The sequence below is a fragment of the Megalobrama amblycephala genome, linkage group LG14 (genome assembly GCF_018812025.1).
Source record: "Megalobrama amblycephala isolate DHTTF-2021 linkage group LG14, ASM1881202v1, whole genome shotgun sequence".
Lineage (NCBI taxonomy): Eukaryota > Metazoa > Chordata > Actinopteri > Cypriniformes > Xenocyprididae > Megalobrama > Megalobrama amblycephala.
Genome location: NC_063057.1, coordinates 1,353,893 through 1,368,113, shown reverse-complemented (window position 1 = coordinate 1,368,113; position 14,221 = coordinate 1,353,893). Strand labels below are relative to the sequence as shown.

The window sequence follows — 14,221 nt, the reverse complement described above, 5'->3', positions numbered from 1 at the left end:
ACTTTGGCTGAACCGGCTGTTTCGGCACGCCACTGTCTCGCTTCTGTAAACGTCGTTGTTTTTCTCCAGCAAGGCAGTGTAGTCAGATAGCAAAGGCACAATCTCGGGCTGACAGTACAAGTTGATTTGCTCACGGATCACGTTCTGTTAAAAAGGACCTGTTATGCTCTTTTACAAAGTCTTGATGTTGTTTTTGGGCTCTACTAGACTGAATGTTGATTATTTTCCTCATGTTCTCCATTGTTGCAGCTCCTCTCTTCCCAGTCTGTCAGTAACGCTCTGTTTAGTTCCTGTCTCTATGAAGCCCCTCCTTCTGAAAAGCACAATGTGCGCTGATTGGTCGGCTGGAGCGGTGTGTTGTGATTGGTGTTTGGGAAATGTCCCGCCCCTTACCATAACCGTCAGTTTCAACACACTACTAACTGACTCAACCAGGCCCCGCCCCTTTATTCTACATATGAACGATTTAAATGAGGAATATTTTGATGTGTACGTTCTCGGAAAAATACTCAAGATGACAATGGAGGCGTTTTCATGCTCAAACAGCAACATTACACACTAAAGAAATATGAAGTGAACATGTAAAAAAGCATAATAGGTCCCCTTAAGGTCAGGTCAGGGCCTGCGTGTGACTTAGCTGTAATTAATGAGTCACAAACATCTGCAGATTCTCATAAAAGCGCAGCACTGCCCGTTTGGCGTGGCCTTCGGTGGTTCAATCATCTCAACTGTAGCTGTGATGGAAAAAAGCACGTAAAGAGATCGAGAGTGCAAGAAATTCTTCATGAGACCCAACATTCAGTTCTCTCACTGAGCTTAAAGACGATAAAATCCTCTAAATGAAGAGAATCGAGTCAAAAATCTCAATGACTGGTTCAGCTGTGAGGATCTGGTTTTATGCAGCAGTTTGAGAGGAAAAAGCGGAGCTTTTGTGGACCGACTGTTCGCGCAACCTCTTCGTTTTGGTACAAAAATTTGATAATTGGACCTTTTCCCCCTCTCAAAGAGGAAATATGATTCAAACAATAATATTTAACAAAAAGTTCACTCAAAAACGATCATCATTTAATTGCCTTCGAGTCTTTTTTGTCAGCTTTTCCTCACAAAACATGACTGAAATTTCATCTTTGAGTGAACTATTCCTTTAAAAAACACAACAAACTAACTATCAGTGACCAATAAAGTCAGCTAATGAAGTCAAACGTGATTATGAAAACTTTGCTGGTATGTCTTGATAAAAATCCAGAAGTGCTTATATGATGAACCCTGCTGCCCAACTCTCTCTCTCCATCTTTCACATTCACGTCACAATGACCGACCGACTGACCGCGTCCTCCGTGAATTCACCTTCACATCTATCTGAGAATCCCGAACGCGGCGATCCGAGTGCTGAGAAAACACATAGGAGAATTTAAAACAACAAACGAGGGCTGAGAGGGAGAGAGAGGCAGAGGCACAGAGTTCAGTGAGAACTGAAGGTCCATGTTGTGAGATGATCTCTGGGATGAAGCGGCTTCAGATGATGGGTTAGTGAGCACCTTTAGAGCCGGGAGGGTTGTGGATCCAGTCCAAGACGATGAGAGACAAACTGCCGATCATGAAGAAGACGCCCACCACCAGGAAAATGGCTGCCTGTAGATAATGTAATATAATATAATACAATATAATATATGAAGATGCCAACCACCAGGATTTAATTGATGATTTTATATATATATATATATATAAATCTGTACTTACAGATATTTTCTGAGGAGATCTGTAGGGTAAACTCTTGACCAGCCGCAGGTAAAACGCCGCCGGCAGGATGAAGATGAGCATGGTGGCCGCAGACGAACCTACAGGAGGAAGAGCAAGGAATCATTATGTGTGCGTCACAGTTTCTTCTGCTCTCAAGTGGGAAAAGAGGCCACATCTACTAACAAGCGCTGTCTGGAGAAACTACTGACCGATGAAGCCGAAGATGTCTCTGATGGTGGGGACGAAGATCACCAGGAGGTTGTTGAAGGCCAGTATGGCAGCAGCGATGAGGAAGTGTCGTATCCAGCTGAACTCTTTTTCTGCGAAACACAGCGTGGTGATTGATGAACGAATCTGCAAACAAACAAACAAACAAACAAATCATTAAAAAACAGATAATTCACACATTTTGTTAATCAAACCACACAATTTCTGTTACAAAACTGTGAGCAAAAAGGGATATAAACACATTTATATAGCTTAAAATATGTAAAAAAAAAACAAAAAAAAAAACAATTAAAAAAATAATTATTATAATATAAAAATATATAAATTGTTCACTAAGCACAATATTTTTATATTATATATTTCATATTAATAAAAATAATTAATATAATATAAAAATATATAAATGTATCACATTTATTGTTAAATTAAAATAATATATATTCAAAGGTTTTTTAATAAATTAGATATAATTTTTTTACATTTTTATATATATATATATATATATATATATATATATATATATATACAATAAATGTAAAAAGAATTAATATATTAAAGAGTGAAAAAGTAACATTTTTAAAAAAATAATTTTTTAAAATATAACTACATATATTTTTAAAAATTATATAAATATTTTTATCAATAAATGTATGGATGCAAGTAGCATGTTGTATGTATAAACTATAATTGCAAATGTAACTAGACAGGGATAATTTACATAATATTTATATGCACTGTGGTCAAAACCTCTAAAACCATATTAAAAAAATCTGAATCTAGCATCTTGAAATGCTAAAGCTACAGAGATGCCAAATCAAACTACATTCAGTCCCAGAACAACCGTCCGGCGGCTTTACAGAGGATTCCAAACAAATGAAAAGAAAACAACTTCATACATGAACATGATTTTCTATTTAGATTTAATGGAATTCCTTTGAGAACTAATATTACTGTTATGAACTCCTTCGAGCGCTGCAAACACACACACACACACACACACACACACAGAAGTCTGAATGGACCCGGAGCAGGTGAGTGAATTATCTGAGCGCAGGTCACAGGACCCGAACTGATCCGCTCAGAGCATGAGAACCAGCTCACACTGGGGCAAAGTTCATCACACACACACACACACACGTGGGCGGAGCCGGAGAAGGATTACCAGTGTAACCGTGTGGTAGAGTTGCATCAGCCAGCAGCAGCAGGAAGTGTCCGACTGACAGAGCTTGACACGGATCGCTTTTTGTTTATGTTACGCTTTTCTATATAGTACTGTTGAAACTTGACTAAATTAAATTTAGCCTTCCTGTAAATACACCTGCATCTGACTGGCACAGAAACATTTTTCATCAAATGATCTGAGGTTGCAATTACACTGCAAAAATTGATTTTCTTCCTCAGTGTTTTTGACTTGTTTTCCAGTGCAAATATCTAAACATTCTTAAAGCAAGATACATTTACTGGAGAGGCAAAATTAAGTGAGTTTATACTTAAAACAAGACAAAAATCTGCCAAAGGGGTCAGAAATATGAAGTTCATTCAAGAGGAAAACAAGAATATTTTTCTGACCCCACTGGCAAATATTTGTTCTTGCTTTATGCATAAATTCACTTAATTTTGATGATTTTTTTTTTTTTCTCAGAAAACAAGACTTACATTTACTCAAAATCTCAAGTAAATGTATCTTGGTTTATTAAAGTTTATGTATTTTACAAAAAAAAAGTCAAAAATACAAAAACTATATAAAACATTTAAGATTAATACAATACAAAGATTCTAATATATGTATATACATATATATAATGTAACCAAATATAAAAAAATAAAAAGTAGTGTATTAAAATATATAGTGTATTTATATACATAAAAACTGTATAAAACATTTAAGATAATTACCAGACAAAAAATCTAATATATATATATATATATATATATATATATATATATATATATATATATATATATATATATATATATAAAAAATATATAAATTCCCCCCAAAATATATATATAAATATATATATATAAAATGTAACAAAATGTAAATAAATAAATAAAAAATTAAAGTGTATTAAAATATAGTGTATTAATATATATTAATTAGTAATATATTACAAATTATACATGTTTTTAAAATATAAAATCCTTTAAAAATACATACATTTTTATACTTTTTTAACAATAAATATACCTGCAAATAAGAACTACAACAGCAAAAATAATGATGATGATGTGGGTGTTTGCTACTGTAATAAATATAATGCTCCACAGGGATAATACACATCATTTAAGTATTTTTTTTTTTAGTAGCAACATGTAAGAAAGTTGATTAATGGAGTTCTCAGTTATGGTTTAATAAGTACAGGTTGGTTCGTCTGTAGACTCTCAAAGTAACACATCGTTACAGAGTCAGACAGCAGACGCAGTCGGTAAAATCACGATAGCGTTGCATAACCGCCTCTGATCAGAAAGTCCTTAACACAGTGACGCTGCTTTGTGACTCTTACATAAAGCCGAGGTTTCTAGCCGTCACCTGGGTGCGACATTTCTGTTCGCTGCCCGTCCGACCGCTCAAAGTATTCGGCATCTGCCGGCGAGCGCGTCTGGAGCCCTGCGCTGACCGCAGGACCCAACGTGTGACATTTTCCCAGTGACCCCCCTGCTCGACTCCTGTCTGAGAGTTACCGTAAGGACTGAGGCAGTGGTGGACGCTCACTTCTCTTCTGTTTAACCCTTACGATTTTCTTTTTCCCTGAAAACGCTAGTTAATGTTATCGCATTGGACTAAAACTTACTGACTTTGCTCACACAGGGTGTAACAACTTTCCCCTGAACATTTTTTTGAGACGAAAATCATCATATTAGAATGAATTCTGAAGGATCATGTGACACTGAAGACTGGAGTAATGATGCTGAAAATTCAGCTTTGATCACTGGATATAAATTATAGTTTATTATATATTCACATAGAAAACAGCTGTTTTAAATTACAATAATATTTCACTATTTTTACTGTATTTTTGATCAAATTAATGCAGCTTTGCTGAGCAGAAGAGACTCTTTCAGAAACATTAAAAAATCTTACCAATCCCGAACTTTAGTGTATATCATTAAATACTGCTCTTAATCACTGGTTTCAACACAGTATTTTGTGTTGTTAGTTATAATAGTATACATAGAGATATATTATAGTGGTATGTGATGTATATTTACATGTTCACGTTCAAATCTGTCATCCTGAGGTCATTGTTTTTTGTGCCGCAGAAATAGGCCACTTCTGCTTTTTAAAAATACTATAATCTAAGAAATGTCTAAGAGATATTGTGGCCCTAAATAGCTTCAGTGCCTGATGTTTGTTGTGTAGATAACTACATTTTCAGCCTCAGTGTTGTTTAATTACTTTAAATGAGCAGCTTAACATGCTAGTTTCAAAGAAACGACTCTGAAAATAGTCCCTGAGCTCACAAACACAGAGGAAGCTCAGAGATCAGTCAGCGGCCACAAAGCCAGATCAAGCCACACTGATGTGGAACAAAAACACAAACCACCCTCCAGATGAAACCCACCGTGGGTTCTGGTGGAGAACCAGCGCCGCCACTTCACACACCGAGAAATGCCGTAACCTCAATATTAGGACTGTAAGGGTCGTGCTGTATGGAGCTGTAGTGTTACTCTCAGTCAGGTGTCAATTATGATACACAGCTCAAGCACCAGCCGTGATCATGTGATTAAGCTCACTGACCCTTATAGGCCCTGACGTGACCTCTGAACCCGGGCTGCACTGACCTTATGAATCACTGTGCCGTTTGTCAGTCAGAGCACCTCAAGCGGCATAATCAGAGGGTCAAAGCATAAACTAACATAGAGAGTTAGATATAATAAATATATCATTGAAAATATATTTAATAAAAATGTATTAATGTATTAACACTGAAAATGAATATATACACACTTAATAATATATGTTAAAAATAAACAGAGGTAGATATAATAAAAATAAATAAAATGTATATTAATATTTGAAAATGCTAATATTCTAATATATTAACATTAAAACGAATATATACAAACTTAATGATATGTGTTAAAAATAACATCTATTGTGTAATTGAAAAATAATATATTTATATATTTATTCATATATTTTTAAACATTTTGACAAAAATTAAAAAGTATATTAGTTTTAACAATAAACGTGTGTAAATTGTCTATAAAATGTAAATATTTTAATATTGCAAATATATTTTGATGTATATATTCACTTTGTAACATATATGTAGACTATACAATTTAATATATTAAATATATTCATATTAATATTTTAAAAAGTGAAAATATACACCCTTAATAATACAAATCTATTATTATAATTAAAATGATAATTCATATAACTATTAATTGATTGATGTATTTATAATATATTATCATATTTATATACAATACATGCGTGTAAAATGTATTTTAATGTTGTAAATATATTTAATGTATATATTCACTATTTTTATATTATTTAATATATTAAATATATATAATATATATTATATATACACATCCTTCAAAATAAAACATCTACTCTATAATAAAAAAATTATAATATATTTATAATATATTATCATATTTAAAAATAAAAAAATATTAAGAAGTATATAATTAGGTTTTAACAATGAATGTATGTAAAAATTTTAAAAATTAAATATTTTTATATATTTGATATATTATATTAAGAAAGGAAATATATTCACATTTAATAATAAATGTTTAAAATAACATCTATTGTATAATTAAAAATATATTATTATATATATATATATATATATATATATATATATATATATATATATATATATATATATATACATACTTTTTTTTAACAATAAATGTAATTGTAAAAAAATTATATATGTATTTTTGAACAATAAAGTTTACTCAGGAGACACGAGACTATGTGGGCATCCATGGCCTCATTGAAACAAGCATTTGATACATGTGAAACTGGAGCTGAAGAGCCTCATGGTCCTTTATAAGGACACAGAGCAGCACACCTGTCACTGCTCATGTGACTAATGTGCCTTGATTCAAAGCACTGGATGTGATTTTTTGGAGCAGCATGAATGGGATATCACTCCAAGAGCTGTCCTGAGGAGTCTCTGACAGGCCTGGAGTTGTAACAGAGCTTATAGGAGCGTGTTTTAGCCAATCAGAAACACCCGTGGCCTTCCCAACACATTTGAATTTGCTATTATGTATTTGAAGGGAGTGTTTGGAGAAAGGAAAGTATAAACAAAAAAGATTTGTTTATTAGACTCCATGATGAGACACGTTTATGCCTCATTCACATGGGCCGTCCGTCTTGTTTCTGTTAGTAGTGGTGTCTGTGCGTCTGACTGAAGGTCTCCGTGGCCCTCAGACAAAACAAAAGAAATCCTCCCACAAAGGCTGTGACATTTAAGAGCAACTTGAAGGCCAAGAACTCCTTGGAAACACAAAATGTCACATTCACAAACTCTACAACCCCTGATCTAAACCTCATCTAACCAGACCACAGACCTCAGCTGAACTGCACTTGAGCGACTGCACATGTGTGCATGTTATTTGATGCTAAAGCTGTTTTACTAATAAAAATACAATCATGTAGCATGAGGTGGTAGTGACAGGCAGGTTTCATTTTTGTGCAGCTTTTGAGATACTATTTTAAACAAAACAATCAAATAATATCAGCTAGACCTTAAAAACCAGATACTTCAATCCTGAATGAAATCCTCATCTGAGCTGTTCTGTGTGTTTATAGCGACTCCAGTGGTCACATGCTGTACTGCATTCTTTGCAAGGTCACCGCACTGCATCAGGTAATATTCCATTCCCTTTGCTCGCCCCGCCCTCACTGTGTGTGTGAGTGAAAGAGAGAGAGAGAGAGAGAAGGAGGGCGGGGCTTGTAAAGAGAATAGAAAAAAAAAGCTCTCAGGCGCCCTCTGCTGTCACAAGACAGAAAGATATCCATATCTGTAGTCTATAGTTGAAAATAAATAAATAAATAAATAAATAAACACTAAACTATCCATTGACTATAGTGTATATATATATATATTACACACACACACAATAAATGTAAATATTATTAATATATACACATATATATATATATATATATATATATATATAAAACTAATAATATATTACAAAAATATATGTTAAATAATATTATATAATATAAATTATAAAGTTTATATATAGAAATGTATATATATATATATATATATATATATATATATATATATATATATAAAACTAATAATATATTACAAAAATATATGTTAAATAATATTATATAATATAAATTATAAAGTTTATATATAGAAATGTATATATATATATATATATATATATATACACACACACACATTTCTTTTATATAAACTAATATATATGTAAAATATTATATATTAATGTTATATATTTTAATATATATTATAAAATATTATATTATATAGTTATATAATATTATATATATATAATATTAAATGATATATATTATATAATTAAATAATAATTCTAAAGTTTATATATATATATATATATATATATATATATATATATATATATATATATATAAATAAAATACAATATTCACATTTCTTGTATATAAAACTAATATATATATTAAACATTATATATTCTGTTTTTAATTTCTGAGCTATTGTTTTTAAGAGAGCAGGGCCCTCTGGTGGATATTTACAGTACTGCAGGCCCCAACTGGAGGATATTAATAAATAAAAAAGCATTAAAATGGCATCAAAGGCATGTTTTGCATGCAGACAGTGTGTTTTGGTACTCACAGGGAACAGCACAATGGGAACGGTGAGCGTTACTGCTGTCAGCACTGCCAAACGCACCATCAGAAGCCACGTATCAAATGTGTAGACCTTCGTGAAGGTGTGAAGCAGCTCTGCCTCGACATGATCTAAGATAGAGAGAGAGAGAGTGTGTTATGGTAACAAGTAACATCTCGACTGGAATGTTTGATGGTGTAAGAGTGTTTAAAGGCAGGGTAGGCAAAAAAATGTATAAAAAACTTTTTTTCAAAATTTGTTTAAACTTTATTTATATATCAATACATAATTAAAATGTAAGTACTCTGAAAAAGAAAGTATAAAAATCGAGTGTCTGTAGACCTCTCACGACTGTTTTAAAGACAGCTCATTATTTCCATTCACTCCACCCCCTCCCTTCTGGGCTCCTTCCAAAGCCACGCCCCCAAAACGCATGAACGTGTGACTCCGACCACTGAGCTGGAAGACGCATTATTTACCTGAGACGAGCGGAGAGGAAGGAGCACAGTGCATGTAGTGACATCATGTCAGAATCACATGTAATAAAAATAACTTTAAAATTATGAAGATAAACAAACAAGATGTATTTTAGTACTCACTATCAAGCTAGCATATTGATATTGGTAAAGTTTAAAATATATATTTTTTGATTCGCTAACGAGCTAGTTATCTATAAGGCAAAGCTAAAAACAGGTTGCATGATACACGTTTTTCCATTACCATCATTTACACTGTGATGAAGATGAATTTCGTGTAAGATTCATAACATATACGTTGTTCTACAGATCAACAGAGTAACATACACTCAAATATCAACTCACAACTGCATTGCAGACACAAAATAATAACACACACATACAACAAAGTGTGTACGACACACACAGATACAAGATAAAGACATCAGTAAACATAGGTAGAGAATATAAAAACAAAACAAAGGCGAAAAAAACGTGCAGGTAAACTTGCAGGTGAACATGGTAAAAGACTTAGACAGAGGGTAAAATTATGCACAATTCAACACTATAGCTATCATTATTTATCGTCTCTACTACGGCTCGCTAAGTAATGTTATGTTAGCTATATTACGCAGCTACGTGTGCTAATGACACATGCTTCATGAAAAAATAAACAAAAAAATATGTATGATCAAAATACAAAAAGAAAGATTTACCTGTCCAGCAGAAATAAAGCCATCAAGGAGTCACTTTTCAGCCCCTTGAGTTCCCTCAGTTCTCGCCATCGCTGGAAAGCCACGCCGATATTAACTCGCGTTTTATTTCTTTGTTTATCCAAAGACTTTTTGTTCATTGCCTTTTCTTGTACTGTTACTGTCTTCCTTTTTTTGCCTGGTTTGCCTTCACTAACTGCATAGGCCGATACTGTGAATTTAGCTTGCTGTTTCTCTGCCATTGTTTTGGTATTCCTAGGATCCGTGCCTCTTGGATTCCCCAAATCAAACGTGCGCGCGCAAGTGGGCAGGTCATGTGTGGCAAAAGGGTGGTTGCCATGGTTGCGAGAGAGTGACAGCCGCCTAAGCCAATCCTATGTTTCGTCCCGGATGGAAATAATGAGCTGTGTTTAATACAGATTAAACGGTCTAGAGTCACTCGATTTTTATACTCTTTTTACCAGAGTTCTTACATTTTAATTATGCATGTATATATATAGAAAGTTTAAACAAATTTGGAACAAAATTTCTTACCTACCCTGCCTTTAAGGTGTGTTTGAAAAGAGTGTGTTTGTTACGCACCATAAAACGTCAGGTAGCCGAACAGGGCGGAGAGCAGATACATCACCAGCATAGCTAAGATGGACAGGTTTGACACCCTCTGCATCTTCTTCCGAGAGCGACTGCAGTGGACGACAACAGAAACAGCTCATATAAGATCTGAGAGGTTCTGGGTAGGAAGATACAACATGCGATTCAATATTAGCTGTTTTTTAATGTGTGTTTTTCCTCACTCTTTGAGTTCACTGTAGATGGGCAGAACTTCAGGATGACACACGAATGCAAAGGCGAGGATGGGAACGGTGTAAGCAGTCTGAAAGACAAAAATAATGAACACCATGAAGCTCTTTTCACACACACACAGTATCTTCTGATCATGCACTAGTCTGACGTGTTCAATCATCACATCATACGCACCTGTGAATTGAACACAAAGTATTTGGGTGTGCACATGTCCTCGTGGTCGTCGGGGTGGGGCGTGAACTCGACCGCGCTGTGGATGTCGTGGGCCGCTGCGTGAGGATCCAGATGAGGTCCGTTCACCGCCCCTTCAGAGATATACGCCAGTGCCGAGGCGTTCTGCAGCGTGTACAGACCCAGAGCGTCCGAGCCGTTTATACTCATGTTCGACTCATGCTGGTAGAAGAACGGAAGAGGGCAGGGGAGGATCGTCTTCTTATAGATCAGCTGAGAAACAAAACCAACATACAAGAGTGTTACGAAACAATGCACAGGTACAAATGTTGTAATAACACATAAAACACTCCGCCATGCTAATAAACGTTCATATTGAAGAGTAAAAGAGCTTCTCAGTAAACGCACCACGCCCAGGAAGAACACCATACAGGACAGAGAGAAGCCGCTGGTGTAGCCAAGGTACCCTGTGAGACGAGATCTGAGTGAGATACACACTTCCTGACATCACAAACACAAGCTCTCTGACACCTAAAACAGTCTTACCGAGGTTTTTCATCATGGACAGTGGGAGAATGATGCCGAGGGACACCATCACCACCATATAATTCCCGTTCAGGTACCACTCGCTGCACAAGAACAGGAGGATTATCATCATTACGCTTTCATCTGCTGATGTATAGACGCAAACTGAGACACGTGACAACTTACCCAGAGCTCTCCTCCAGCCCAAGGAAGGCCCGTATCACCTCTGGCAGCTCGTATTTGACTATAAACAGGTAGCTGGACATGGCTGAAGACAAAGAAAACACATTAATGTCATATCACTCATGAACTCATCCCTTTTACCAGATTGTGTTTTTGGGCTCTTCTAGAAACAGTGACACTGATATAGAGAATAACTCCCGCTGGAACTTTTTCGTGCTCAAACAGCAACATTACACACTAAAGAAAGATAAAAATGGAAAAAAGCATAATAGATCCTCTTTAAAGATAACTTTACCTCCTATGTTCTGCAGAGTTATAGATCCAAATGCTGCCATTTTCCCCGGCCATCCAAACGCTCTTTCTCCGAGCTTCTCGTAGATTAGCGATCCTGCAGCCGGAGGATATTATTGCATCGACTGCATGTTTCATATATAAATGTGTGTGTTTGCAATCTCTCGACAAACTCACCTCCTTCTTTGGCCGTCACGAGTAACAGGTGAACGGAGTACAGCGACAGGATAGCGACTCCCAGCAGGAGGATTCTAGAAAAACATTGAGAAAAGTCAGAAACTCTTCCTGTAACCGTTAGTAAAACAGCTAACAGAGGACGTTCTGGCAAGGTTCTCTCAAAGTTATGAGCAAACGCTCTTCCAGTAAAGTTAACAGAAGTTATCTGGTCTTTAATAACGTTCTCAAAACATTAGCACAAAAACATTATTCAGACATCGTTCATTTTTATCTGCAACTTTTTAGTAGGACATTCGTCAAAGATTTTTTAAATGTTACTACGTGTTTCAGAACGTTCAGAGAACATTCAAAAGTAACATTCACATAATGTTTAAAGAATGATAAAATGGAATGTTAAAATGGAATGCTAAGAGAAACATTCCCTTAACGTTTGAAAAAAAAACAAACATTGGGAACATTTTGAACATTGGGAACATTACGGAGCCCCTCACACAAAAATAGTAGGCTAAATCGTGCAAAAATAGTTAATCGTGTGCACAATTTAGCAAATCAAAGGAACTAAATAGTAAATCGGCCACACAATTTAGCAAATCGAGGGAATGAAATTGTAAATTGTGCGCACAATTTAGCAAATCGAGGGAACTAAATAGTAAATCGGCCACACAATTTAGCAAATCGAAGGAACGAAACAGTAAAACTTGCGCACAATTTAGTAAATCGAAGGAACTAAATAGTAAATCGGCCACACAATTTAGCAAATCGAGGGAACAAAATAGTAAATCGTGCGCACAATTTAGCAAATCAAAGGAACTAAATAGTAAATCGGCCACACAATTTAGCAAATCGAAGGAACGAAACAGTAAAACTTGCGCACAATTTAGCAAATCAAAGGAACTAAATAGTAAATCGGCCGCACAATTTAGCAAATCAAAGGAACTAAATAGTAAATCGTGCACACAATTTAGCAAATCGAGGGAACGAAATGGTAAATCGCGTGCATGATTTAGCAAATCGAGGGAACTAAATAGTAAATCGGCCACACAATTTAGCAAATCGAGGGAATGAAATTGTAAATTGTGCACACAATTTAGCAAATCGAGGGAATGAAATTGTAAATTGTGCACACAATTTAGCAAATCGAGGGAACTAAATAGTAAATCGGCCACACAATTTAGCAAATCGAGGGAACAAAATAGTAAATCGTGCGCACAATTTAGCAAATCAAAGGAACTAAATAGTAAATCGGCCGCACAATTTAGCAAATCGAAGGAACGAAACAGTAAAACTTACACACAATTTAGCAAATCAAAGGAACTAAATAGTAAATCGGCCACACAATTTAGCAAATCGAGGGAACAAAATAGTAAATCGGCCACACAATTTAGCAAATCGAGGGAACAAAATAGTAAATTGTGCGCACAATTTAGCAAATCAAAGGAACTAAATAGTAAATCGGCCGCACAATTTAGCAAATCGAAGGAACGAAACAGTAAAACTTACACACAATTTAGCAAATCAAAGGAACTAAATAGTAAATCGGCCACACAATTTAGCAAATCGAGGGAATGAAATTGTAAATTGTGCACACAATTTAGCAAATCGAGGGAACTAAATAGTAAATCGGCCACACAATTTAGCAAATCGAGGGAACAAAATAGTAAATCGTGCGCACAATTTAGCAAATCAAAGGAACTAAATAGTAAATCGGCCGCACAATTTAGCAAATCGAAGGAACGAAACAGTAAAACTTACACACAATTTAGCAAATCAAAGGAACTAAATAGTAAATCGGCCACACAATTTAGCAAATCGAGGGAATGAAATTGTAAATTGTGCACACAATTTAGCAAATCGAGGGAACTAAATAGTAAATCGGCCACACAATTTAGCAAATCGAGGGAACTAAATAGTAAATCGTGCGCACAATTTAGCAAATCAAAGGAACTAAATAGTAAATCGGCCACACAATTTAGCAAATCGAGGGAACTAAATAGTAAATCGTGCGCACAATTTAGCAAATCAAAGGAACTAAATAGTAAATCGGCCACACAATTTAGCAAATCGAAGGAACGAAACAGTAAAACTTGCGCACAATTTAGCAAATCAA

General features: G+C 34.9%; 1 protein-coding gene across 2 annotated transcripts in view; it reads right to left on the bottom strand.

Moving 5' to 3' along the window:
- Positions 1–355: 355 nt before the first annotated feature.
- slc38a4 (solute carrier family 38 member 4) overlaps positions 356–14,221 on the bottom strand; it is a 28,853-nt gene continuing 14,987 nt past the window's right edge. For both annotated transcript variants that reach the window (XM_048154826.1, XM_048154824.1), the window contains exons 5-16: positions 12,115–12,188; positions 11,942–12,034; positions 11,650–11,731; positions 11,485–11,567; positions 11,347–11,405; positions 10,942–11,211; positions 10,758–10,837; positions 10,546–10,646; positions 8,802–8,926; positions 1,950–2,094; positions 1,741–1,838; positions 356–1,632 (exon numbers count right to left, since the gene is read on the bottom strand). In XM_048154826.1, coding sequence (XP_048010783.1) covers positions 1,528–1,632; positions 1,741–1,838; positions 1,950–2,094; positions 8,802–8,926; positions 10,546–10,646; positions 10,758–10,837; positions 10,942–11,211; positions 11,347–11,405; positions 11,485–11,567; positions 11,650–11,731; positions 11,942–12,034; positions 12,115–12,188 — 1,315 coding nt within the window. In that variant the 3' untranslated portion in view covers positions 356–1,527. The remainder of the gene's footprint in view (positions 1,633–1,740; positions 1,839–1,949; positions 2,095–8,801; positions 8,927–10,545; positions 10,647–10,757; positions 10,838–10,941; positions 11,212–11,346; positions 11,406–11,484; positions 11,568–11,649; positions 11,732–11,941; positions 12,035–12,114; positions 12,189–14,221) is intronic.